Raw genomic sequence first — 27,199 nt, 5'->3', positions numbered from 1 at the left:
TTGATTGGTCTTTAAAAACACCCACTACCGTTTTTAAGGCCGTAAGGACCGCCTCTCCTCCAACGTTCCGTACAATATCATTGGATACGCTTTTCAATAGTCCCGCCCTATTTGCATACATTACTTGATTGGTCAAAAGTAACGTCCTTCAAGAGACATCTGTACAAACAGTAGTTCTCACAGAGTGCTGGTGTGTCATCGCGGTGCAGAGAGGCAGCAGTACGTGGTGAGTAATGATGTCGCTTGTTGTCAGAAAGGATATAGAGAAGATGAAGGCGGACTCTGACTCCCTCTGACCGTGGCATCCAACATTCATTCACTAAAGTCTGCCCACTGTCAACATGGCAGAGCAATGCACCGCAGTGCCCACTTCTAATATGGCGGCGCTGAACCGGGCTAGATCATTGACCGTTATGTTCTTAATTGTCAGCAGTTGTGTGATCAGCTGCACTAGTGGCACAGATGCACCAGAGGAGACTGTCATCATTGGCCTCAGACTCGAGGACACAGACGAGGTGTCATTTATGGACAGAGGTTATTTGCGTGTCAGCGAGCGATCTCATGTCAGGTTAAGAGTCTATGGGCAAAACATTAATAACGAGACGTGGTCCAAACTCGCCTTTACGGAACACGAGCGCTCGAGTGACAGCAGCGGCAGAAGCAGCAGCGCACCTGCGGAGAGCCAGAGCCCCGAAGACTCACCTGACTCTCATCCCTGTGGCATCCGAACGTCTGATATAATCGTCCTCCCCAACGTGGAGGTAAACAGAAAGACCTCTGGAGTTATTGAAATAGAAGTGAAACCCCTTCGAAAAACGGAGAAGAGTAAAGCGTATTACCTGTGCATCGCGACCGCTGCGCAGGCGTCCTCATCAGCCGCCCAGGACTCGTGGTCCGAGAGCACCTGGATTTATCATGAAGGGCATGACACCAAAGTGCTCGTGGTAGAGGAGAAAAAGTTCCTGCTGCCTTTCTGGCTGCAGGTGATTTTTATTGCGATGCTGTTGTGTTTGTCTGGCATGTTCAGCGGGCTCAATCTGGGACTGATGGCACTTGATCCCATGGAGCTCCGGATAGTCCAAAACTGTGGGACAGAGAAGGAGAAAAACTACGCAAAGAAGATCGAACCAGTCCGAAGCCAAGGAAACTACCTTCTTTGCTCTTTACTCTTAGGAAACGTTCTGGTCAATACCACTTTGACGATTCTGCTTGATGACATAGCAGGATCAGGGTTGATAGCTGTAGTGGTGTCCACTATAGGGATTGTAATATTTGGAGAAATTGTACCACAAGCCATTTGCTCCAGGCATGGCCTCGCTGTTGGTGCAAACACAATATTCCTCACGAAATTTTTCATGATCCTTACATTCCCAGCATCTTATCCTGTCAGTAAACTTCTGGACCATGTTCTGGGACAGGAGATAGGCACTGTGTACAACAGGGAGAAGCTACTGGAGATGCTCAGAGTGACAGATCCGTATAATGATTTGGTGAAAGAGGAGCTGAACATCATCCAGGGTGCTCTGGAGCTCAGGACTAAAACCGTGGAGGATGTCATGACACCTCTGCGAGACTGCTTCATGATTGCCAGTGATGCCATCCTGGACTTCAGCACCATGTCTGAGATCATGGAGAGTGGCTACACGCGCATACCTGTGTATGAGGGTGAGAAGTGTCATATTGTGGACCTGCTGTTTGTGAAGGACTTGGCCTTTGTGGATCCAGATGACTGCACTCCGCTGAAAACCATCACAAAGTTCTACAGCCACCCTCTGCATTTTGTCTTCAATGATACAAAGCTGGATGCGATGCTCGAGGAGTTTAAAAAAGGTAAAATTGTATACAATTGGACATTATGTTCATAGAGTTATGCACTGTAAAAATGAAAAGATACTTGAGGCACCACTTGGGATTCCTCAGATGCCACACTGGTGGCACCTTCTGGAGATCCTCCAGACACCCTTTCTGTTCCCTGAGAAACTTGCTTTTAGTTCCTGCAAGAACTAGTACCAATGGTTCTTTAGTAACCCCATCATAAGAGAAAGGCTTCAAGGCTCTTGAAAGATATTTTGAAGTTCCTTGAGGAGATAAGATATTTGGAGATCATTTTATGAACAGATGGTTCTACCGGCGTGGCTACGGAGGAACCCCAAATGGTGCCTTGAGAATCTTTTTAATTTTTACATTTCTAATTGTTGAACAATTCAAATAGCCTATAATTATTAATTGCACAAATGTGGTCATTTTCTTTTTACATTAACCAATTACAATACTGACAACCCATCTAAAGTAGTGATGCCAAACCGGGTATTTGGAAAGATTTCGATTTTATTTTGTTAAATCTACAAGACAGTACAATATTAGGACTTCGTATTAGTGATTCTTAACCTTTTTTGAACCCCTAAAAACCTTCACAGAACCTATAAGTGTAAGTAGATTAAAAAACTTATCACAATTAATTCCAGATGTATTCGGAACTGTCAGTTTATGTTGTAGACCTACATCATGAATTTAACAAATTTCTGCATTTAAATGAAGTTATATTTTAATATAACTAATTTCAAGTCATCCTGAGACCCCCTCAGGAGTTTGCTGAGTCCCCCTAGTGGTTAATTTCCTTTTAGGAAAATTCAGTATAATATAATTTACACACTTAAAGGGTTAGTTAACCCCAAATTTGTAATTATTTTACCATTTACTCACCCTCATGCCATCCCACATGTGGATGACTTTCTTCTTCTGAATACAAATAACATTTTTAAAAGAATATCTCAGCTGTGTTGGTCCTTACAATGCAAGTGAATTGTGATCAAGCCTTTGAAACTCCAAAAATCACACTGGTGACTTAAAAGTAATCCTTAAGTCTCCAGTCCTTTTTACCATAAATCTCCACTTTCACTTTCAAAATTTGAATCTCCACTTTCACATTCACAATCTATCAAGTAAAAACTCAAATATTTATCTGTTTCTCACCTACACAGGGGTGCAAACATGGGATATGCAATGCAAAGGGAATGAATGTATTTGATAAAAAATGTATTTGATTTAACCTTTATGTAACTTAGCATTCTTTGCATTTTAAATGGGTTCAAGTGTGCATTTTTATTTCAAGTGTGCATTATTTGATTTGATCAAGAGGCACCCTCTGTCTACCGACGATGCTCTGACTGTCACATGACAAAGATTATCAGAGGGGGGAATGCGATCTGGTGGGCAGAACAGAAAAAGGAAGATGGAAAATTAAAACGGTGCATTAAAATGTAGAAAATGTCCAAGAGGGTGAAGATCGATTGGTTGGCTTCATTATCACTTTAGCACTGAAAATCTTCAAGAAAGTCTTTGAAAGTCTTCGCTCTATATATATATATATATATATTACTAAATGGTTTTATTGATATGTACATGACTGCTCGCATATAAATTCGAAATATAAAAGTTTGAATGAAATAATTGCATCACATTAAGTTGTAACTTTTTTTTAATGAATTCTTGATTTAAAAAAATATCGTTTTTAATGATGTGTGTGTGTGTGTGTGTGTGTGTGTGTGTGTGTGTGTGTGTGTGTGTGTGTGTGTGTGTGTGTGTGTGTGTGTTCTGAATGGTAATATTTCATAATATTCAACATTGATGTTGCATATGCCTCAAAAATGTTTAGTTGCACCCCTGCACCCACACCTATCACATTGCTTCTGAAGATATGGACCTTCCATTCTGGCTATACCATTCACTTGCATTGTATGGACATACAGAGCTGAGATATTCTTCTAAAAATCTTAGTTTGTGTTCAGCAGAAGAAAGAAAGTCATACACATTTGGGATTACATGAGGGGGAGTAAATTATTTTTGGGTGAACTATCCCTTTATGGTTTGATGCCAATGAAGGCGTATTGAGTTTTACTGATGGGACAATGGGGGAACATAAGACTAAGTTTGGGAAACATTGCTCTAAAGTAGGGCTGAAACGTTAGTCGTCGTTATCGACAATGTCGAAAATAAAAAATTGTCAACTAAATGTTTTGTTGTCGAATAGTCGTTTGATCTTATTTAATGTAACATGAACTCACATTAAACTTTAATGATGACGCGCGAGAGCAGCACTGCAGTTCACGCCTGACTGAGGAGAGGAAGAATTACACAGCTCACAGTCCAGATGCACTCTAAAGTTTCCAAACAGCTTCAGGGGATGTAGATCGCAAAGTTTGAGGGAATTATAATGCAAAAATACCAAACAAGTAAATACAGAAGCACACTGGAATAAGTGGAGCCGGAGCTGCCGTTCCGCTGAAGCAAAACTTGCATGTTGAGTGTCTTTAATGGAAACACCCTGGCGTTACATCTTAAATGCAGTTATAGTTAATGCATTATAGCTTTATTAAAGTTAAAATAATACAGAAGCAGATCCTGTAAATAACTACAAGCTCCAAAACTGGCATTTCACTGTGCGGTCAGCACCATGTCTATGAGTTGCGCGAATGTCCCTATCTAAAGGGAGAGATTGAAACTGCACCCGGCTGATGCACAATCTGGCGCGGGGATGCTCGTCCCTCGAGTGTGCACGCTTGCTGCAGCTAGATTATAACATGATGGCTTGCAAATTATTGAATCATAATATATGTGTCACTGTGTGTTTCTTATCGTGAAGAAAATTGGCAGTATGCAGTTTTAATAATAATAATAGAGAGTTAGTTTTTTTGTGAGTAAAAGATGAATTGAAGCATGCTGAGTGACTCCAGTCAGGCTTCCTAAGCAACCAATTTGCCCAGTTGCTTGGGTGGGTAGAGTCACCTTGTGTTAACCTCCTCATGGTCACTATAATGTGGTTCTCGCTCTCGGTGGGGCGCATGGTGAGTTGTAGCATGAATGCGCCCCACACACGCTAGGTCTCCAAGTGAAAAAATACACTTATATACAAAATACACTTATATATAAGAAACATTCTCTTAAAACAAGTCTAAATATCTTATATGTTGCTTCTCAAGTAAATGTATCTTATTTTGAGACAATTTTTTGACTATTTTTAGACTATTTTAAATGGAAAACAAGACAAAAACTCTTGATAACAATGGGATTTTTGCAGTGAAATTCTTTACTGAATTATACTTAATAAAAAGTGTTTTTTCTCCCCTTTAATTCAGTGAATGTCATTTTTTAAAAGATGATTTTGTCCTTTTTATTGTTAGTAAGCATGTTTAATACAACCTTTTTAGTCGGGGCACAAGCTGAATAAACGGTTAAGAGCTAATAATTAATCCTTGCAAAAATCGCAGAATAATCATTGTTCTAATAATCATTAGATTAATCGATTATCAAAATAATCGTTAGTTGCAGCCCTACTCTGAAGTAACTGACACACACCAGAGAACTGCTTTCAAGATGCTTAGCATCAGTAAGTAATATTGTTGGTTTTATTGTAAGATGGCATGTGAAATGTTACTATTAAATATATTACCTGTTGATCTGAACACTCCAAGGTGTGGCACAGGCCACTGACTCAGTGGAAACAGTTCAAATGGAGTGCATTGAACTTGATGTGAAATCTTGGCACTGGCTGTCAGTAATGCAAACCTGTGGCTTGCACTGACTACTAGAGCAGAGTTCATGAAAAGGCCATATCCACTCCTGTCTGACCCTGTATATGCTTGTTCAGCAGATCCAGGTTTAGATATAATCCAAGTTTTATTTGATGACATTACAACTTTATATCACAACATGAGGACATTACTTGTTTTATGACTGGTGTTTGAAATGTATGATTTGGGAATCACTTGAACTGGGGACCTTAAGCTACAGACTAATCAGCCTGGCTTGTAATTTTCACTGGCTACACTAAGCAATCAGATCAAGACGTATCTACTAGAGGCTGTAAAAGAGGATTTAAAAAAAAAAGCATTATCAATTGTCTGGAATGTTATGCCATTATGCACTGCAGAAGAATGCACTCTTGATGTAAGACTTTTTTTATCCCCATTTCTCCCAATAAGGAATGCCCAATTCCCATTACTTAGAAGGTCCTCGTGGTGGTGCGGTTACTCACCTCAATCCGGGTGGTGGAGGACAAGTCTTAGTTGCCTCTGAATCTGAGACTTCAATCCGTGCATCTTGTCACGTGGTTATTCGTGCATGACACCGTGGAGACGCCGCATGTGGAGGCTCATGCTACTCTCCGCTATCCATGCACAACTTACCATGCACCACATTGAGAGCGAGAACCACTAATCACGACCACGAGGAAGTTACCCCATGTGACTCTAACCTCCCTAGCAACCGGGCCAATTATGTTGCCTAGGAGACCTGGCTGGATTCACACAGCACACCCTGGATTCGAGCTCACAACTCCAGGGGTGGTAGTCTGTGTCAATACTCACTGAGCTATCCATACCCCTTGAGATAGATATATATATATATATATATATATATAATATAACACACACACACACACTGCCATTCAAAAGTTTGGGGTCACTTGACTGAAATGTTTCTTATGATCTTCAAAATCTTTTGATCTGAAGGCGTATGCTTAATTGTATGAAATTAGTTTTGTAGACAAAAATATAATTGTGCCAACATATTAATTAATTTAATTACAAAACTAAAAAAAAGTTTTTGAAATTGATGATTTGGACTGAATTATAAAGAAAAGTAGCTAATAAGTGTCCAGTATTGATGGGAACTCCTTCAATACTGTTTTAAAAAATCCAAAGGTGATTTTGAAGTTGGTTGAGAAAATGTCAAGAGTATGTTTCTGCAAATCCTATTCAAAGGGTGACTACTTTGAAGATGCTAAAATATAACATAGTTTTGATATAGACATATTTATTTAGTCACAACGCAATTCCTATATTTCTATTTCTGTTCTTCCATAGTTTTGATGACTTTATTAACCTTAAATTAGAAAAATAGTAATAATAAACAATGAGTAAGTGACCCAAAACGTTTGACCAATAGTGTGTGTGTGTGTGTGTGTGTGTGTGTGTGTGTGTGTGTGTGTATATATATATATATATATATATATATATATATGTATATGTACAAATAGCCTATAAATCTCATTTTTACAATTGAATAGAGTTTGCATTTATTATTTGGCAGCTCCTTTTATTCAAGTGACTTGGAATAGTTCTCCCTATTATTGCAATTCTAATCATCATTTACTCACCCTCGTGCCATCCGTATGACTTTCTTTCTTCTGCAGAACACAAACAAACATTTTAAGAAAAATATTTCAGCTCTGTAGGTCCATACAATGCAAGTTAATGGGGTCCAAAAATGTTAAGTTCCAAAATGCACATAAAGGCAGCATATAAGTAATCCATATCACTCCAGTGTTTTAATCCATGTCTTCTTAAGCAGTCAAATTGTTTCAGGTGAGAACAGACCAAAATATAACTATATACAAAATAAAAATATATTTTCCACAATAAATCTTGGCATTGATTAAACCACTGGAGTTGCATGGTCTCACTTTTGGGTTAAATATTCCTTGTCGAGCGTCTTTAAAAGGAAACACCCAGGTGTTACATCTTAAATACAGTTATATTTAATGCATTATAGCTTTATTAAAGTTAAAATAATACAGAAGCAGATCCTGTAAATAACTACAAACTCCGAAACTGGCATTTCACTGTGCGGTCAGCACCACTTCTATGAGTTGCGCGAATGTCACTATCTAAAGGGAGAGATTGAAACTGCACCCGGCTGCTGCACAATTTAATGTGCATTCAAAGTGTATACGAATGTATACAAGTGTATACAACATTATGCACAGTATGAACCCATGATCTGGGCGGAGTAAGCCATGCTTTACCAGTTGAGCTTCACAGGAACCAGGTTATAACTGTGAGAAGTTTTTTTTAGCAAAATGGGTGTAAATAGGGCTAAATCAGTTGTTTTAATTTAAGAACTGTAATTTATTGATGACATTTGCTCTTTTTTTTTTTTTTTTTTTTTTTCATTTCTCCACGAGAAGGTAAATTTGTTTAAATATTCTGCAATCGACAGTGTAATTTCCTCACAGGCTGTCACCATGTTGGGTAGGTGGACCACTGTATTGCAGTGGCCCAACATTCCACTAATGGCTCAACAGGAAATGGACTTAAACAGATTTGGGCAACAATTGAGGTATGTGTTGTATAGTGTCGAGTTTGAGTCCATCAGCAAAGCCTGTCTTAGAAGCCCCCACATCTCCTGTGTAAAGGACTCTGTATCACCCACATAAGCCTTTCTCTCCCTTTCTTTGTTGTGACGCAGCATACCTTTCAAACCATGTTTACTCAACACAAAATTTCTGATATACTGTTATGGTGAAAGCATGCTGTCACCTGATGTTTCAAAGGGCAATTGACCATGTAGGTGGACTCTAATGGTCTATCTTAATATATTATTTATGTCATCATTCTAGTTCCCTCTTATGCATCTCAATTTTGCATAAACTATTTTCATTTCCAGGTATTACTGTTACATTGTACAACCCCAATTCTGAAAAAGTTGGGACAGTTGTGTTGCACCACAACTACACGTTATATGATGTTTTACCTTGTGAATTGTATTGTTTTTTGTTTTGTTTTTATGTAGTCATATCGAATCAGATTATTGCAACATGCTCAAAAAAAGTTGAGACAGGCAAGATAAGAATGGTAACAATTTGAGGAGTTGAAATAACAAGGCAATGTGAAACAGGAGATGTTAAACAGATGAGGCAATTGTGTCATAGTACTCTATACTGTATAAGGAGCATCCAAAAACAGCCTAGTCCTTCAAGAGCAAGGATTGTTAAAGACTTGTCAATTTGCTAACAGATCCTTCAGCAAACAATCCAGCACTTTGAGAACAATGTTCCCCAAAGACAAATTGGAAGTATTTTGGGCATTTCACCCTCTAAAGTGCACAATATGGATAAAAGATTCAAGGAATCTGGTCAAATCTCTGTGTGTAAAGGGCGAGCCGAAAACCATTTCTGAATGTGCATGATCTCTGATCCCTCAGAAATCACTGTCTTAAACAAAAATGTAATTTATCTGTAATGATATCATGAACATTTTCTTGGGATAACTTTAGTAAACCTTTGTTAGTCAACACCATTCACCACTGCATCCACAGATGCAAGTTAAGACTTAACTATGCAAAGCAGAAGCCATACATCAACACTGTCCAGAAGCACTGCTGACTTTTCTGGGCTCGGTCTCATCTTAGATAGAAAGTAGAACAGTGGAGCTGTGTCTATTAGTCCAAAGAGTCAACATTTCAAATAGTTTTTGAAAAACACAGCTGTCGTGTTATCAGGACCAAAGAGGAACAGGACTATCCAAGCTTTTATTAGCATTTGGCCCAAAAGCCAGTGTCTGTATGGGCCAGGGTTGTGTCAGTGCTCTTGGCATAGGTAACTTGCACATCTGTGAAAACACCATTAATGCAGACAGATATGTACAAATTTTGGAGCAACATATACTGCCATCCAGCACCGTCTTTTCCAGATACGTCCCTGCATTTCGAGTGCATGGATATGTAAGCAAAGTGTGTGGGTGCTAGATTGGCCTGCCTACAGTCCTGACCATCTCAAATTGAGAATGTGTGGCACGTTAGATGGCAACGAAGACCCCGTACAATTTACAGCTAAAGACCTGCATAATGGATGAATTCCACTTTCTAAACTTAACAAACTTGTGTCTTCAGGGCCCAAATGCTTAATAAGTGTTATTAGAAGAAATGGTGATGTTTTACAGTGGTAAACACTCAACTGTCACAACTTATTTGGAGCGTGTTGCAATCATCTGATTTGAAATGACTGTACATTTAAACAATTAAATACAAAGGGTAAACCATCATACAATTTGTAATTGTAGAGCTTTCAATATAGCAAAGGGTGATTTATAATTTACAAATTATTCATTTTTGTTTTTAATTAGCATTTTTCATACTGTCCCAACATTTTCGGAATTGGGGTTGTAGCATTTTGCCCTTTGATGTGCTTTGTTGGTCTATTTCATGTTGTAGTTTATTTAAAGAGCTTTGATTGTGGCTTTTTTAGTCTTGGCTTCTGTAGTCTTTAAAAACAACTCTTGTCAGCAATGAGAGGTATTTGCATTCAAAATGTTGTGGGGTTGGAATGCGTAATCCTGTAAGCGGGGTCAGGAATTCACAGGGTTAATTGATGTTTATGTTGACAAAACAAGGCGCATTTGGTAGACTTAAACATAAATCGTGTTGTAAACAAGCTGAAATCACCAATTTCCAGTAAAGGGTCTTCTAAGATTTATACATTGTTGAGAGAAGTTAACTGATACAAGAAAAGGTCCATTGGGTGAAAAAAGGTCTAGAGGTAAAATATTAAATCACGCTCCATTCTCTCTGCTGTTCACAAAAAAGCACACCTATACTGTACAATGTACAATGTGTACCCTAGCGTCTATCCGTCTTTCAGACTCCAACAGTGCAGTGTTGTTTTAATTAATATTTTAATAAGTATTTAAAAAAGTGCTATGTTTGCAGGTGCTATGTTTTACCATTTACAATAAGATTGTATTCGTTAACATTTGTAACTGCAATAGTTAACATGAACTAATAATAAACAGTGTTTTTTACAGTAGTTATTATTTTTGGTTAATGTTAATTTCTACATATACCAAGACATTGTTTACATTAAAATTGTATATGTTGACACATGCAATATGTAATGGATAATCCATGGCTAGGTGTGAGTTAAACAATTTTAATGCATGACGTGGATGCGAAGTGCATTCAAATCTTTTAATGCACACCTGGCCATGACTTATCCCACTTATACCATGGTCACTTGCCAGCATTGATTAGTTAATGCAGTCATTACAATAACAATAATGGTTAACTTCATCTATGGGTCGTTAGAGCTAGAGTTCGGCCAGTTCTAAATCTGACACTGAGAAAAAGTAGTGTGATTTAATATTACATTTATTTGTATGAATGAAAAAAAAAACGTATGAATAACTAGAAAAATGGACAATGCACAATACAAAAATAATAATAGACACATAATGTCGAAGGGTTGCCACTGCTAACAATATGTAACGTTTCATTTCTATTCTTTGTCATTTATACATTAAAGAGTAAAAACCAGCATTGCGGACTTGACCATCCAAGTCACTTGATCATCCAAAGCTCTCTAAAAACCTGCAAACTTTGACCTCTGAGACATCGGTATGGTATCCATTAAGGCTGAGCGATTGATTGAATTAAAAATGAAATCGCGATTGGCCTAGGGCGATTACTAAACCGAAAAGGGCTACGTTTTATGAAACGGTCTTCATTTAGCGCTTCAGTTAGCGATGCGTGAACAAGCGACGCCCTCTTGCGGGTGTGTGCAGAGCAGCAAAGCAATAGTAGATAATATTTATCACAATTCAAATCACCTTGCTGGACATTTGATTGGTCCCGGTTTGCTTCTTCCCCCCCTGGACAAAACATAGCTGAATGTCAAACCATACTTTCCTTATAATTCTTATGGGTGAGTAAGAGGAAAGTACAGGTGCATTCCTAATTACTGATATAGGGCTGAGGAACACTGGTGTCTCTTCCAGTTTTTTTCTGTAGCACTTCGCAGTTGATATAAGAAGAATTTTGTATTTTGTAACGTGACTGTCAACTCTGGCTCTGAGACTCATCAGATTTGCTACACTATATTCACATCCGGAGGTCGTTTGAACAGGCATAGAACTCTCGCAATGTCTCATTATGGAGGACAGCAGAGGAGGCGCATTTAATATTGAACGATGATAAACCTGACTGGAACGATTAAACCTACCTGTGCATTAAATGATTTGTATAACATTAATGACTTGTTTCATATTGCTTCACCTACTTGACATATTTCATCCTTGTTATGATAGCCAACAACTGCACAAGTTGAGCCTGATTTAATTTTTACACCAACTAACACTTCAAATGGTTGTTATTCTACTTCTGGATTACTTGTTCGGGTAGTTTTTACATTGCTTCAATGGAAACTAAAACCAGTCTTGTGGCAATCAGAATCGTCATTCCGCTGCATCATTTGGCAATTATTGGTCACTGTTAGTTAATGATACATAATTCATTGTGATTTTAATGAATGCAATCTTATTGTAAAGTGTTGCCTTTTAAAAAGAATTATATATATTTTTTGACAATATTCTACTACTCTCTTATTCTGTTGCACATGTCAATCAAGTTATTGTAATGTGTTTGTTTAAATCTACCAGTCTGAACTTAATCATTTTAAATAGATAATTATTTAAAGGCATTGTAGTAGTTTTACTTTTAATGTGTTCATCATGCAAGGTTTTAGTCTGATTCTCAGGTATTAGGCTAAAATATTTGTTGGCCATTTCTGGCCCAATAGGTTTCCCTATATATAGATGCTGTTGTTGTTTTTTTTATATACAATTGTTAGTGGTTTTTAATCATGTGTTTGAAATCACTTTTTATGGGCAATTTTACTGTCTATGTGAGAAAAGTGAATTTACTGTTAACTGCATCGAAATTTCCAGGTCAAATATTAAGACTGAATTAAGTATTTTCCTTTGGGAACCTACTGTTATTTTACTGTTTATAAGAGGATCAGATAAAAAAGGGCCATTGCCTTGATATGTGTCTGCGGCATTTGTAAGATGTCCCAGTGAGGCGTCCCAGACGTGCCACCCACAGTCTCACTGACTATTTATAGGGAAATTCCATTATGGAAAATATAGAAGGAAAAGCCTCATTCCATAAATAAGGTGGGAATGTACAAAATGTGTCTGTGTGTGTTGTCTAGAAAGAATGTGTTTACTCAGAGTCATCTTGGTTCTGCTCACTTGATCCCAAATGTTTAGTGTAGCCTATTCTGGAAAGCATTCCATAAATCCGTCTCTAAGTAGTTTTTGTGGGAAACTAAAAGAATGGTTTATGATCATCGTTCATATCTCAAGCATTGAAGGAAGTGACAGGCCTTATTCTCAGACACAAGTGGTCATATTTCTTATGTCTTAGCATCTGGGGGAGAATTATGGGCTATATGTCTCGAAGTGCTTCATGTATACATTTACAACTGATTTAGGGTGAATTCCATTTGAAAGTGAGCATCACTATGCTCTACTCACTATGAAGAACAGACCACTTAAAGTGAGCTCTCAAAAGGGTGCAAGGCATTGTATATATTGTATATATTTAAGGTTAAATTGAAGGGGCTGGCCAACGACATGGCACATTCTTAAATTTGAAGCAATTATTAAGGGTACGCAGGGCAACGCTCCTCAGCAAAATTCTGCATTGCCACGGAGCGCAACTTGTATAGTTTTCCATTAAATTCGACCATAATCATAATCAAAGGACAAAAATTATTTACTCTAGCCATCTCTGGATGATATATGGTGTATATGTACAGTATACTTTATATAGCCTACACAGTGTATTTTCAGTCACAATGATGTTGTTTTATGAAAGACCTATTCAATGCCACATACAGAGAAATTGCACAAATAATCAAATTTTCTCACTGTTTTAAAAGTCAGATTTCGTGGTTTGAAATGGTAACAACACTATATTTCCTTACTGAATCAGGCCTGAACGTCCCTTGATAAAGCACAGGAAAAAGTCAAACCAGTCAGTCATAAACTGAGTGGAGAGAACTGCCTAATATTTTTTCAAAGAAACATCTTCCTCTGTCTTTCAGCTGGCATTTATGCAAAAGTTTTATATGGACATCCTACATAATGGTTTGCTACACTAACGCCGATGAGAGCATCGCCCAAGTAGAATGGAAACTTCATTTTGGATCTAATATTAGCTCTGGCTCCGGAAAATTCCTTTTAAATGATTGCTAGCTGAGAAACAGGAAAATAATTTTCTTTAAAGTTTTGGTTGACAGTGCTGGGCAGGAATTGTTTAAGCAGCTTATCGAGGAGGTCCTGGGAAAACAGATGTGGAACCATGAGAGATTTGCTAAGAAAACGCGATGGATTGTTGTCCAACTCACTCCAAAGGCCTCTTGTTTGAAAAGTTTGTTTGGTCACAATTGTCAAAAACTAAATACTAGGCATGCGTGACATATTTTATCCATAAACCGACAAAACTGCTGTTCTGTGGGTGTTTTTGCATTTATGGTTGAAGCTAGTTTAGGAGGACCACCATGTTAGATTAGATCTGAAAAGAGATACGTCATAATAGCAGTTTAACTGTATGTAACATTGTGGGTTTTTTTGTTGTTTTTTCCCTGGCAGGAAAATCCCATTTGGCCATTGTCCAAAGAGTAAATAACGAAGGGGAGGGAGACCCATTCTATGAAGTTCAGGGCATCGTCACGCTAGAAGACGTCATTGAGGAAATCATAAAATCTGAGATTTTAGATGAGACAGACTTGTACAGTGAGTATCTATCCATTTAAAACAATTTCCCATGTATTTAGAGCTCACAATTCAGGTGCAAACATCTAACATTGTCCTTCTGTTATTCCCAATGAAAGCTGACAATAAGACAAAAAAGAAGATTGTTCGCAGGGAGAGGAAACAGGACTTCTCAGCTTTCAAACCCACAGATAATGAGTTGGGGGTGAAAATATCACCACAGCTTCTGCTGGCCACACTGCGTTTCCTAGCAACTGGTACTGATTATTCAGTATGTTGTTTTTTATGATTATGAACACAATCACAAATGTATAAAGCATTCTTAAACCTTTTTTCTTCCCCTCAGAGGTGGAGTTCTTCAGCTCTGCTCAGATGTCGGAGAAAATCCTCCTGCGTTTGCTCAAACATACTAACGTCATCCAGGAGCTCAAGTATGATGACAAGAACAAGAAGATGTCAGAGCACTACCTCTTTCACCGCAACAAGCCTGTGGACTACTTTATCCTCATCTTGCAGGTCAGAGCGTCCTCCGCTGGCTTTCAGTGTTATGAGCTTGAGTTATGACTGAGTGAGTGGTCACAACTTATGGTTGGCCAATAATGTTTTTTTCAATGGCCAGCACCAAAATCTAGAGAGCAGGGTGGCTAATGGCTGAAATACAGTACTGCATATACTGTATATATAGTACATAATACAGTTTAGTAATGGTAAAATATTTGTGAACAATTTTCTGAAATGAAATTAACACTTATTTTACACAATATTGAAGCAAAAAAAATAAATAAAAAAAAATGTAAATCCATAATTGTTTATTATCAACTGACAAGGCTTTTGGTAGATTTTGTACCTGATACAAGGTCTAGTTGACACTTGTTAATTGGCCAAGTGGACACAGTTATTGTCCGATGTTGATAAAATAGCTAAGAATCTTGAGCTAAGAATAGAAAGTCAAGGACTCTTTAGATGTAGTGAAATGTTGAAGGTTAAATGAAAAGTTCACTCAAAAGTGAAAATCTTTTCATAATTGTATTAATTAGTATTTTTGTCTTGTTTTCCAGTAAAAATATCTAAATATTCTTAAAACAAGATATGTATACATGGCAAGCAAAATAGCATAATATATTAAGTCTTGTTTTCAGAGAAATCTAAAAACTTTATGCAAAAAAATAATAAAATATGCCAGTGGGGTAAGGAAAATGAATGTGTTTTCTCTTTTAAATACATTTATTTTATGTAAATTAAATAATACTACATTTCTGTAATTTGTTTTTTGGGGGGGGGTTTAAGCATACATTTCACAAAATTTTGTTTGATTTCTCTGAGAACAAGAGAAGATATGATATGCCATTTTGTTTGTCAACTAAATGTATCTTGTTTTAAGAATTTTTTTGATATTTTTTTAATGGAAAACAAGACAAATTCTGTTTTCCAAATGGCATATTTGCACCTTTAAAGGGCACTTCGGGAAGGGGACGTCACTTGAAGGGTCGTACAAAACAATTTTGTTTTCACAAAGGGCCCTTTCACAAGACTTTTAGCAAATGGTACATTCAGACTGTAATGCCATTCTCCCTTCAGAGTGCCCAGAGCTCTGTCCTTTGTAGTGAGTAGGGCATAGGTATGATCAGTTTCGATTGGATTGCGCCCAAAAAAAGAATTAAGAAAATGACATTTTGCAGTGCAGATGTGTATGACTTTCTTTCTTCTGCAGAACACAAACAAAGATTTTTAGAAGCTCTGTAGGTCCATGCAATGCAAGTCAATGGTTTCCAAAACTTTTAAGCTCCAAAAAGCATTTAAAAGAAGTATAAAAATAATCCATAAAACTCCAGTGGTTTAATCCATGTCTTATGAAGCGATCCAATTGGTTTAGGGTGAGAACAGACCAAAGAAATCCGGCAACTCCTTTTTCACTATAAGTCTTGACATCTGCAGTCTCCTTGGCGATCATGATTTCAAGCTCGATTACATTTCCTAGCACCATCTATGCCACTGCGCATGTCAAGCACTAGGAAGTGTAGTCAAGTTTGAAATCACGATCATGTCTAGAGACTGCAATGGCAAGATGTACAGTGAAAAAGGAGTTATATTATTATATAACTATTCCTTTAACAGTCAGACAGAGAGCAACACAAAAACTGTTCCAAAACCTACCTAGACAGCCTTAGAAGGCAGCTCACTAGGTTTGGAACAGTGATATGATCACCAGATGGCATGATTCATTGAACATCACAGTCTGAAGAGCTTTTTCTCTCTGGCCCACAGGGGAAGGTGGAAGTAGAGGCTGGAAAAGAGGGAATGAAGTTTGAGGCTGGTGCCTTCTCCTACTATGGAGTACTGGCTCTAACCTCATCCCCAGGTCTGAACAATGGGTTATCTCATTGCACATACAAACACGCACACACACAATTCGATGTTGAAAATAATTGATCTCATAATGAATAAATTAAGTCTGTGATCTGTTCTGGTCATCAAAGTAAGTAAAATCTTCCGAAAGAGAGGTGGAATCTAATCTCAAGTTTTTTTTTTTTTACACATCCTTGTGGTTGATTTCTTTATTTTATATGATTCTTTCCACCAAATTGTGCATGATGTATGATTCTCTACTGATTTATTATTGGATTTCCTTAGGCATGTAGAATACTCTAACCCCTATAATCAATCACATTATGCAAATTCACTTTATGCAAATGATTACTCTTTTATTTCTTGATAGAAATTCTATGTAAATCATGTTTTCCTCCCCACAATTTCCTTCTGTCTTGCCCTCCTTCTCTTTTCCCATCTCCCTTCCTCTTGCTCTCCAGTTCCCCTCTCCTTGTCTCGAACATTTGTTGTGAGCAGGGCAGAATCGCTGGCAGGATCTCCAGGTACCGCACTTGTTTCTCCACCCTTTCATCCTTTTCTTGGAATCCCTTACTCTATTTTTCTCATTGATACACATCCAGATTTAGCATATGACTTTACTAGGGGAGGTTTTGTGCTCTATCGGAGTTCAGTATTTCTAATTTTGTCCAATATCCCAGTTCCAAAGTGCATTATTCTCTGTCCAAGGTCCTAATTTTATTTTACAGTACAAGTTTTTCCACTGTCTGATAACTGCAGATAATTGGAGCCAATATGCAAATGACTGATAAAATGTAAGCATTCACCTTAGACAGGTTCTGTTTGCTTGTTTTGCTTTCTGTTGCTTTAGTTTTCAGACTTCTGCAGTGATTCCGCACCAAATCCTTTCAGTTTTTGAAAAATGCTTATATTCTTCAGCAGTTATTAAAAGAAATGACATTAAGAAATCCATGAAGTCCAAGAAAACATGGTTATTCTTTTATAATTTAGGGTGACCATATGTCCTCTTTTTCCCGGACATGTCCTCGTTTTCAGACCTTAAAAAAAGCGTCCAGCCGGGATTTCTAAATGTACAAAAATGTCCTGAATTCGGCTTTAGTTGCATTTTGATGTGCATCTGGTCTAACACTTCCTTGTGTGTGCACCCATATTTGCATTGCTTTAACCCCTCTTTGTAAGTCCCGCCTTCTCGCACACCAATTGGTCAATAATAAGAGGCTCTCAGCAACTATTAGGCAAATTCCTGCCTGTCAATCTCTCCACGATTGCGCAAAGTGCTGTTGTGTTCGGCATCAAACAGTTGCTTGACAGTAGCAGCAAATGACAACTGAGTGGAAACAATGCCGTAAACGAAAGTACAAATTTACAGCAGATTTGCACAAAAAATTCCCATGCTTTCATCCAGGTCGAGATCCGTTGGAAGCAGAAAGTATGACATGTAAAGCTGGCACTTATGTGTCAGTTGCTATAAAGGTATAAGTGATTTAGAAGCACACATTAGCTCTGCGAAACATAAAGGGTCAACAAAAGGTGAAAGTTCATTAGATAAATTAAGTGACTATGTTTTGCAACCAGGTAAATTTGTTATTACATTGCTTCATTTTCCATGGCCATTCAAAATAATAGTAATAGTAAATGAAGGTACACTCATCAAATATTTTAGTACATGGACATTCAAAGAATGTTGGAAATTTGTATTTATTTATATATTGGTCACCTTATATAATTAATATTTTAAAACAACTTTATATAATAACATTACATTTTAGAGTTCTTGACAGATCATTAGTTATGTTTATTCAAGTTCTGATTTGGGTGTCTCATTTTTGATTATTAATTATTAGTTACTAGATAAGTTGTAAAAGCATTACCCAAATATATATGTAAAATATTTTGTACAAATAATTGCAAAAATTCACATTAAAACATTGTGTTTAGTCATAAATATTTTACAACATTACAGACTAGTTTTGATCACTATATATTTATATTCTGTTTGTGAAGTTTTTCCACAAATTTCCATATAAATCAAAATTTTTTATGTAGGTCACATACATTTTCATACTCAAGTCCTCTTATCTAAATTTGAAGGAATCCACACTGTTAGCATCTGACCTTTTAGGATTATATACATTCCAGTAAAATGACTGTTGCACTGCTTCCCTACGAACACCCTTTGAACTCTTTCTTTAAGAAGTAAAGCACCTAATCGTATTTTGATTAAAAACTCTTCACCGTGCATTATGTGTAAGTTATTAAGCAGATGTTCTAATCTTTATTCTTATGTCACTTTCTGACATAGTTGGAGTATTTACCTGGTAAAGTGAGACATGGAAGCAGGCATCTTTTTTGAGTATTAGATTTGATTTGTGTCTCTAAAAGGTGACTAGGTATTGATCATTACATTACATAACATAATGGGTTTTTCCCCTTACTACTGTGGGTTGAATATTTTGCTATATAAACAAATCCTCTGTGGGTTTCTGGCAGGGAAGATCTTAGCTTGAAAGATTGAAGTTCTTTATTACTGACTAATTGGTTGTTTGTCCCTTATTATTGTTGGTTGATTATTTGATATATAAACAAGACCACATTGGGTTTCTGGCAGAGAAATAGCCAAGTCACATTAAACAGCTGTTACATCTCAAATTTGGATAGTAAATAAATGAAGCTCAACCTTTGTGTCTGAATACACAACAACATTCCAAAACACGGCTTACAAGGAGACGCAGGGAATGCAAAGTGAATGAAATATCAGACAAGCATCTTTATAGCTTGTTTACACTACAGCATCACCAGCAGATGACCACTGAACAGCATGTCACCCTTTATTTGATATACAGAAAATAAGTCACCTCCACGACCATTCGGTCTCAACCACTCCGACTCCCTGAACAGGGCTGATCGGATGGAGGTAGTCACCCCCTCACTGGGCAGCAGCAACAACCATCTCAACTCCTTCCTGCAGGTCTATGTGCCAGACTACTCCGTGAAAGCTGCCTCTGATCTACTTTACATCAAGGTCTGAATACTACTAATCCTTCACTTGTTATTTAAAATGTTTAGAGTGGTAGTGGTACCTCAAGCCCCTTGAAATTTACTAAAGTTTTAGACAGATTTTGCATCTTAAAGGAATATTCCAGGTTCAGTACATTGACAGCATTTTTTTCATAATGTTGATTACCACAAAAATGTATTTCAACTTGTCCCTCTTTCTTTTTTTATCTTTTTATTTGTTTGAATTTTTTTATACCCTTTTCTCCCAATTTGGAATGACCAAGTAGGTCCTCCTGGTGGTACGGTTACTCGCCTCAATCCAGGTGGCGGAGGACAAGTCTCTGTTGCCTCTTATCACGTGGTTCGTCGTAAATGACACCATGGAGACTCTGCATGTGGAGGCTCATGCTACTCTCCGCAATCCACGCACAACTTACCATGTGCCACATTGAGAGCAAGAACCACTAATCCTGACCATGAGGAGGTTACCCTAGGTGACACTACCCTCCCTAGCAACCGGTCCAATTTGGTTGCTTAGGAGACATGGCTGGAGTCACTCAGCACACCCTGGATTTGAACTTGCGACTCCAGGGGTGGTAGTCAGCACAAAAAAAAAAGCAAAATTCTGGGTTCCAGTGAGTCACTTACAATGGAAGTGAACGGGTCCAATCGGTAAACATTAAAATGCTCACTGTTTCGAATGTATAGTCACAAGACATAAACAGTATGTGTTAACATGATTTAAGTGTGATAAAATCACTTACTAACCTTTTCTGTGTAAATATATAGCCAATTTAATAACTTCTTGCCTTGATGACGTAACTCTGTAAACCCTAAAACACTCAAATAACTGTAAAAATTATGATTTGCACAACTTTATAGCTCAACTAATTATTTCATATGAACAGAAGAATTAATGGGGGCCTGGGTAGCTCGGCGAGTAAAGATGCTGACTACCACCACTGGAGTTGCGAGTTTGAATCCAGGGCATGCTGAGTGATTCCAGCCAGGTCTCCTAAGCAACCAAATTGGCCCGGTTGCTAGGGAGGGTAGAGTCACATAGGGTAATCTCCTCGTGGTTGCTATAATGTGGTTCACTCTCTTTGGGGCGCGTGGTGAGTTGTGCGTGGATGCCGCGGTGCACATGCACTAGGTCTCCGCGGTAACGCACACAACAAGTCACATGATAAGATGCGTGGATTGATGGTCTCAGATGTGGAGGCAACGGAGATTCGTCCTCCGCCTCCCAGATTGAGGCGAGTCACTACGCCACCACAAGTATTTAGAGCACATTGGGAATTGGGCATTCCAAATTATGGAGAAAAAAAAACTGAAGAATTAACAGTGTGCTTTTATAAAATTATAAGCTTCTCATTTCTGCCTTTTAAACCTTTAAAGAAATTGGCCCTATTCACTTCCATTGTAAGTGCCTGACTGTAAACTGAATAAAACGTTTTTTAAAAAGGAGGGTCGAAATAATTTTTTGTGGTAATGTTATGCCACAAATGCTGTTGATTGAGCTTAACTTGTATTGAATCCCGAATATTTATTTTGAAAATATTTTTTATTTACATACATTCATATTTATTTATTTAGTATTAAGCCATATTACCAACAGCTGTGGCAAAATATGAGAGGGTTTGATTGGTCGCATGTTTATTGACTGAGATAATTTTGTTAACAGTAAATTAATTTTATTTATTTAGTTTTTTAATTTAGCATTGTTTTTTCCCTGCTTTCTGTCAGAATAGCCCTGTGACCCATTTTATGGTTGTGACTCGCAACCCACCAGTTGAGAGCCACTAATTAGCAGATGATTTTTATCCAAAACAACTTGGAAATAAGAAAAAATTACAAACACCAGCAATTAAGCACAAAGAGCAAAATATAAAAGCTAAATTTCAAAAGCAAACCAGAATAACCTTCAAATATCCGATATTCAAAAGTCAGAGTCCACATCAATATTTTGAAATTTAAAATAAAGTTTTAGGTTTAAAAAATGTAAACAAAAAAATGCTATGGTTTAAAATAAGAAAAATTCAGATTCTGCGCCATGTCTAGGTCACTAATCAAATAAGAAACTGTGATGTCAACTCTTTGTATGAAAGGTCATATTTTCTGTCGTCCTTTTGGAGCTCACAAGATGCTCTTTGTAACATTCTCAAATCATGCTGGAATAACATGGATCATCAGGTTTTGCACAAACTTGTGAAGTCCAGGGCTCCAAGCCAGCTTGCATGCATGGTGTCATTAAAGCAAAAATACTAAGGAATTCATTGATTTTGAACAGTTGATTTTTCAACTGTTCAAATTATTATGCTAATAATATCATTGGTCACACTTTATATTAGGTAGCCTTAACTACTATGTACTAACATTACATACAAGACTATGTAACTACAAGTTGTTTTGCAAAATTCCCACATTTGCCATTACTGAGGTTGAGGTGCGGGTATATTTAGGAGTAAGGGTAGAGTTATGATTAGGGGTTAGAGTTAGGTTTTGGGGTAAGGGTTGGGTTAAGGGTAAAGTTATCAGTGTAACTACAAATGTAATTAAATGCAAGTTCTTTAAATGTGATTAAAATCAACAACATGTATGTACATAATAAGTACATTGTATCAAATGGTTAAGTACATTATAGTTAAGGCCACCTAATATAAAGTGGGTCCATACACTTATATATAAATAGAACTGGAATAGGTCATTCATTCTTTTCCCCTTTTTGTTAGGTGACCCGCCAGCAATATCAGAACGCCCTGATGGCGTCACGAATGGACAAGACACCTCAGTCCACGGACAGTGAGTTCACTAAGATTGAGTTGACCTTCACTGAACATCAGGATGGACCATTGGATGAGTCTGCCTCTCCTCTGATCCAACAGCAGAGCTCCATCAGTGCACACAAAACTAACCACACTGCTCACAACGATGGGGCTATTTAACTACCCTCAGCAAAGAGAGTGATGACAAAAGAGGGAGAGAGATTGTGAGAGCATGTGCTCTGCTCTATTAGCCTCTCCCTTTCCAAGTAGTGAGCGAGAGTCCTTCATGTACACTAGGCAGCTTCACTTTGAGTCCTTTCATCACGGTCCATTTAAAGGGGATTGGAACGTACGCATAGAATCTTAACGTTAAGGACTGCAAATTCCCACAATGCATGCACTAATGACCTTAACACCTTTTTGTAGGCAGCGGATAAGTCGGGGACCACCACCAACAGCATTTTGCTCACTCACCTACTGATCGAAGACACCAAGCTTAAGTTGCCCGTCACTCGAGAGGGAGACGGCTACAGCACACTTAAAAGACAAGTCTCACACTCTTTCACTTGGAGGTTTCCGTTTGAAGAGAGACTAGTTGCAGCTACAAAGGAGCAAGAATTAAGTCACGAAAACCACTTCTGGGACTCTTGAAGAGGTGAAAACCCACACCTCGACCAGATACCAGAAGGGCAAAGATATAATGGTGCCTTCAGACAATACTGAGTTACTCTTTGCTTTGTCAACGAAGCAGATATAGAGGCCCTTGAGGGCCCAGATGACACAAAGATCTCTAAAATCTTTCGTGCTGGCCTCAGGTAGCACAAGGAGATGAGAGAAGAGATATCGGCAACCAGGAAATTTCCAACACCAGTAAACACTCAAATGTTCCATAGAGTTAAATACATCGAGGCCAACACACCTTTTCAAGGAGAGTCAGAGCTTAAGGATACATCTCAGCCTATCAGAAGACCAAGACTGAGAGGCCTCATGACCAAAGACATTTGACAAGGACAGCAAATAATGGGCATCACATTGTGATTCACTGTGGATGTAATGATATACAAGGTCTGACATCTAAGGTCTTACAAATCTGGTCAATTCACAGCAACCTTGGACACAACATGCATAAGCAGACAAAACAGTGTTTGCCTGGACGCGCCAAATAATACAATTTTTTTTTTTTACAACAATTTCAGCAGTTCCATGTCAAGAGTTTGTTAGTCTCATGAGCAGATATACTATGTACAGCATTTGCAGTACAAAGAAATCAAATGTGTTTACATATCAGGGCCTTTTTCATCTACAGTATATATACAGTTGAAGTCAGTATTTTACATACGCCTTAGCCAAATACTTTGAAACTCAGTTTTTCCACAATTCCTGATATTTAATTATTGAAAACATTCCCTGTCTTTGGTCAGTTAGGATCACTACTTTATTTTAAGAATGTGAAATGTCAGAATAATAGTAGAGAGAATTATTTATTTCAGCTTTTATTTTTTTTCTTCACATTCCCAGTGGGTCAGAAGTTTACGTACACTTTGGTAGCATTGCCTTTTAAATTGATTAACTTGGGTCAAATGTTTTAGGGAGCCTTCCACAAACTTCTCACAATAAGTTGCTGGAATTTTGGTGCATTCCTCCAGACAGAACTGGTGTAAATGAGTTAGGTTTGTAGGCCTCCTTGCTCACACATGCTTTTTCAGTTCTGCCCACAAATGTCCTATCGGACTGAGATCAGTGCTTTGTAATGGCCACTCAAATACCTTGACTTTGTTGTCCTTAAGCCATTTTGCCACAACTTTGGAAATATGCTTGGGTTCATTGCATATTTAAAAGACCCATTTGCGACCGGGCTTTAACTTTCTGGCTGATGTCTTGAGATGTTGCTTCAATATATCCACATCATTTTCCTTCCTCATAATTCCATCTATTTTGTGAAGTGCACCATTACCTCCTGCAGCATAGCACCCCTACAACATGATGCTGCCACCCCCATGCTTCACGGTTGGGATGGTGTTCTTCAGCTTGCAAGCCTCACCCTTTTTCCTCCAAACATAACGGTCATTATGGCCAAAAAGTTAAAAAAGAAAAAAAATTATCAGACCAGAGGACATTTCTCCAAAAAGTAAGATTGTTGTCCCCATGTGCACTTGCAAACACTGTAGTCTAGCATTTTTAATGGTGGCTTTGGAGCAGTGGCTTCCTTGCTGAGCAGCCTTTCAGGTTATGTCAATATAGGACTTATTTTACTGTGGATATAGATACTTTTCTACCTGTTTCCCCCAGCATCTTCACAAAGTCCTTTGCTGTTGTTCTGGTTGATTTGCACTTTTCACACCAAACTACGTTCATGTCTAAGAGAAAGAATGCGTCTCGTTCCTGAACGGTATGATGGCTGTGTGGTTCCATAGTGTTTATACTTGCATACTATTGTTTGTAAAGATGAACGTGGTACCTTCAGGCGTTTGGAAATTTCTCCCAAGGATGAACCAGACTTGTGCAGGTCAACAATTTCTTTTTATGATCTTGGCTGATTTCTTTTTTTTTTTCCCCCATGATGTCAAGCAAAGGGGCACTGAATTTGAAGGTAGGCCTTAAAATACATCCACAGGTACACTATCAGAAGCTAACTGTCTAAAGGCTTGACATCACTTTCTGGAAATGGCACAGCTAACTTGTGTATGTAAACTTTTGACTTCAAATGTCTATATATATATATAGGAGAGAGAGAGAGAAATAATTTTTTACTTAAATCCTGATTGTGCTGAGGTACAATGTCACCTATTTTAAGGTGAATAGAGTATAAATGTCTCACGACTGGTTCCCATATTTATGTTTTCGCACCACTCTTTATTAACAAGATGTTTTGATTTTCAGTGCTTTTGCTGTAATCGCATAACTCTTAATTTTGTAAAGAAACATTTTGTAAAATGCATGGTCACATCTACCTTTCTTCACACAGTTGTTAGCTGCATTTATAACCTCAAAGAAACTTCATAAGGCTCAGTAAACCATAACTCATATCTCATCTTTAAACTCCATAACCTCTTGATTTCAATTGCTCTTTTATCTTATCTTATTATCTTTCTTTATAGTAAAAAGCTATGCATGTAGGACTCAATGTCATGGGATTGTAAAAGTGGTACTTTTATTGACTTATCAGTTAAAAAGAGAGAGAGGAAAAAAAAAGAAAATAATTCACCATGAATTTATTTATTTTGGTTTTATCATTTATCAAGTTCACATTTATGCTCTTGATACAAAATGGGAAAAATACTATGGCTGATGTTTTATCTGCCGTTCAATGTTTGGGTTCATGACTATTTTTTATTTTTTTTTATCAGATTGTCCCAAGACGCTTCTGTAAACTTGCTGGATGACAGGGCATTCACGTCTCAAGTGTATTGTAGCAACCTCTCAGTGTAATAGTGCAATAGCTATGCAGGGACAATCATGACCATAAATAATAAGCTCACAGGTAGGACATGCAGGATGAAATATCTGAAAATCAACTAGCAGAATTTAATAAAAGAAGTTGAGAGATTATGTACAGGAAGTCCATTATATTTAAGGGATAGTTTTCCCAAACATTAAATCATTTCTCATTTGATGACAGACTTGTAATTTTTGGGTGAATTATCCCTTTAACATAACATCATAGAAGGACTGTTTAGTTAAACCTTGTGCAACCTTCCAGACATTTTTGTCTTTTTAATTTTGGCTGTGTTAATGCCAACGGCAAAAATGTTGCCAAAGGTGTGTATTTTTGGGGGAATTTTGATATATCAACCTCAGTTCCTATAATACATCTATAATACACTGTACACAAAATATTTACACTCAGGACCTTAAGGACAAAAATGTCCCCATTGAAACCCATTAAAACTGCAATATTTGATCCCAGTGCCATTCAAGCATAAAATCATGAATTCTATGATATTATGCTATAATTCCGAGCCCTGGATTCAAAATGTTAATATTTTCCACCAGATTTAGCCTATGGGGCAAATACATACTTTTGTTTTCCAAATTTCTCTTTGCTGTATTATAAATTACCGCAGGCCAATTAAATAAACGATGCAGCTAAGTGTGTGTGTGTGTGTGTGTGTGAAAACAACAGTGGCATTATGTAAACAAACTAGCATTTAAAGGGTTAAACTCCTGAAAATGAATGAATATTTGGTAGCTATGATCAGGACTGATGTTGGTTAAAAAAATCAACTCAATGAACGTGGAAAATAATATTATTATGGCAGTTTTTTGGCATAGACATTTTTGTCCTCCAAGGACCTCTGAGTAACAACTTTTTTTATTGATGCACAAGGGTTAAGCTTGAGATGTTAGATGTGCAATAGTTATTGTGGAGACTTTGTCATTCCGTAGGACTAACAAATGCTTCTGTCAGCATTCCTATTGTTATATACTTACATCATGTTTTCAACTGCTTATTCCATTTTTTTTTTTTTCAACACCCTTCAGTTAAAGCATTTGGTTATGTCCTTAAGACTGCACAGTGTTTTCACGTTGGATTGCCTGCTTTAGAAAAGAGGAGACGTCTTTGAAAATGTGGTGCTCTAACATGCGGTTTGAGTCTATCATTCACTGCTGCTATTTTGAATCTTGAATGTGTACAGAGATACTGTACAGTCATAAATCAGAGAGTACTATTGTATATGCTTACATGCTATAAACCAGACAATACAATATCAGATTTAAATATACGTGTGTATATATATATATATATATAATGCAGATGAC

At 37.5% G+C, this 27,199-nt stretch overlaps 1 protein-coding gene across 2 annotated transcripts; it reads left to right on the top strand.

Annotated features, from left to right (window-relative positions):
- The first annotated feature begins 341 nt into the window (after positions 1-341).
- LOC127660605 (metal transporter CNNM2-like) lies at positions 342-22,618 on the top strand. 2 transcript variants are annotated; one of them, XM_052150926.1, is made up of 8 exons: positions 342-1,830; positions 14,208-14,351; positions 14,450-14,587; positions 14,677-14,846; positions 16,596-16,689; positions 17,138-17,200; positions 19,520-19,698; positions 22,406-22,618. In XM_052150926.1, exons 1-8 carry the CDS (start codon positions 342-344, stop codon positions 22,616-22,618), a joined length of 2,490 nt encoding a protein of 829 aa, XP_052006886.1. The 2 variants fall into 2 exon arrangements, with proteins under 2 accessions (XP_052006886.1, XP_052006887.1); XM_052150927.1 differs by lacking the exon at positions 17,138-17,200.
- The last annotated feature ends 4,581 nt before the right edge of the window (positions 22,619-27,199 follow it).

This window comes from Xyrauchen texanus, chromosome 20 (genome assembly GCF_025860055.1).
Source record: "Xyrauchen texanus isolate HMW12.3.18 chromosome 20, RBS_HiC_50CHRs, whole genome shotgun sequence".
Lineage (NCBI taxonomy): Eukaryota > Metazoa > Chordata > Actinopteri > Cypriniformes > Catostomidae > Xyrauchen > Xyrauchen texanus.
This window is presented reverse-complemented; position numbering and strand designations above follow the sequence as displayed.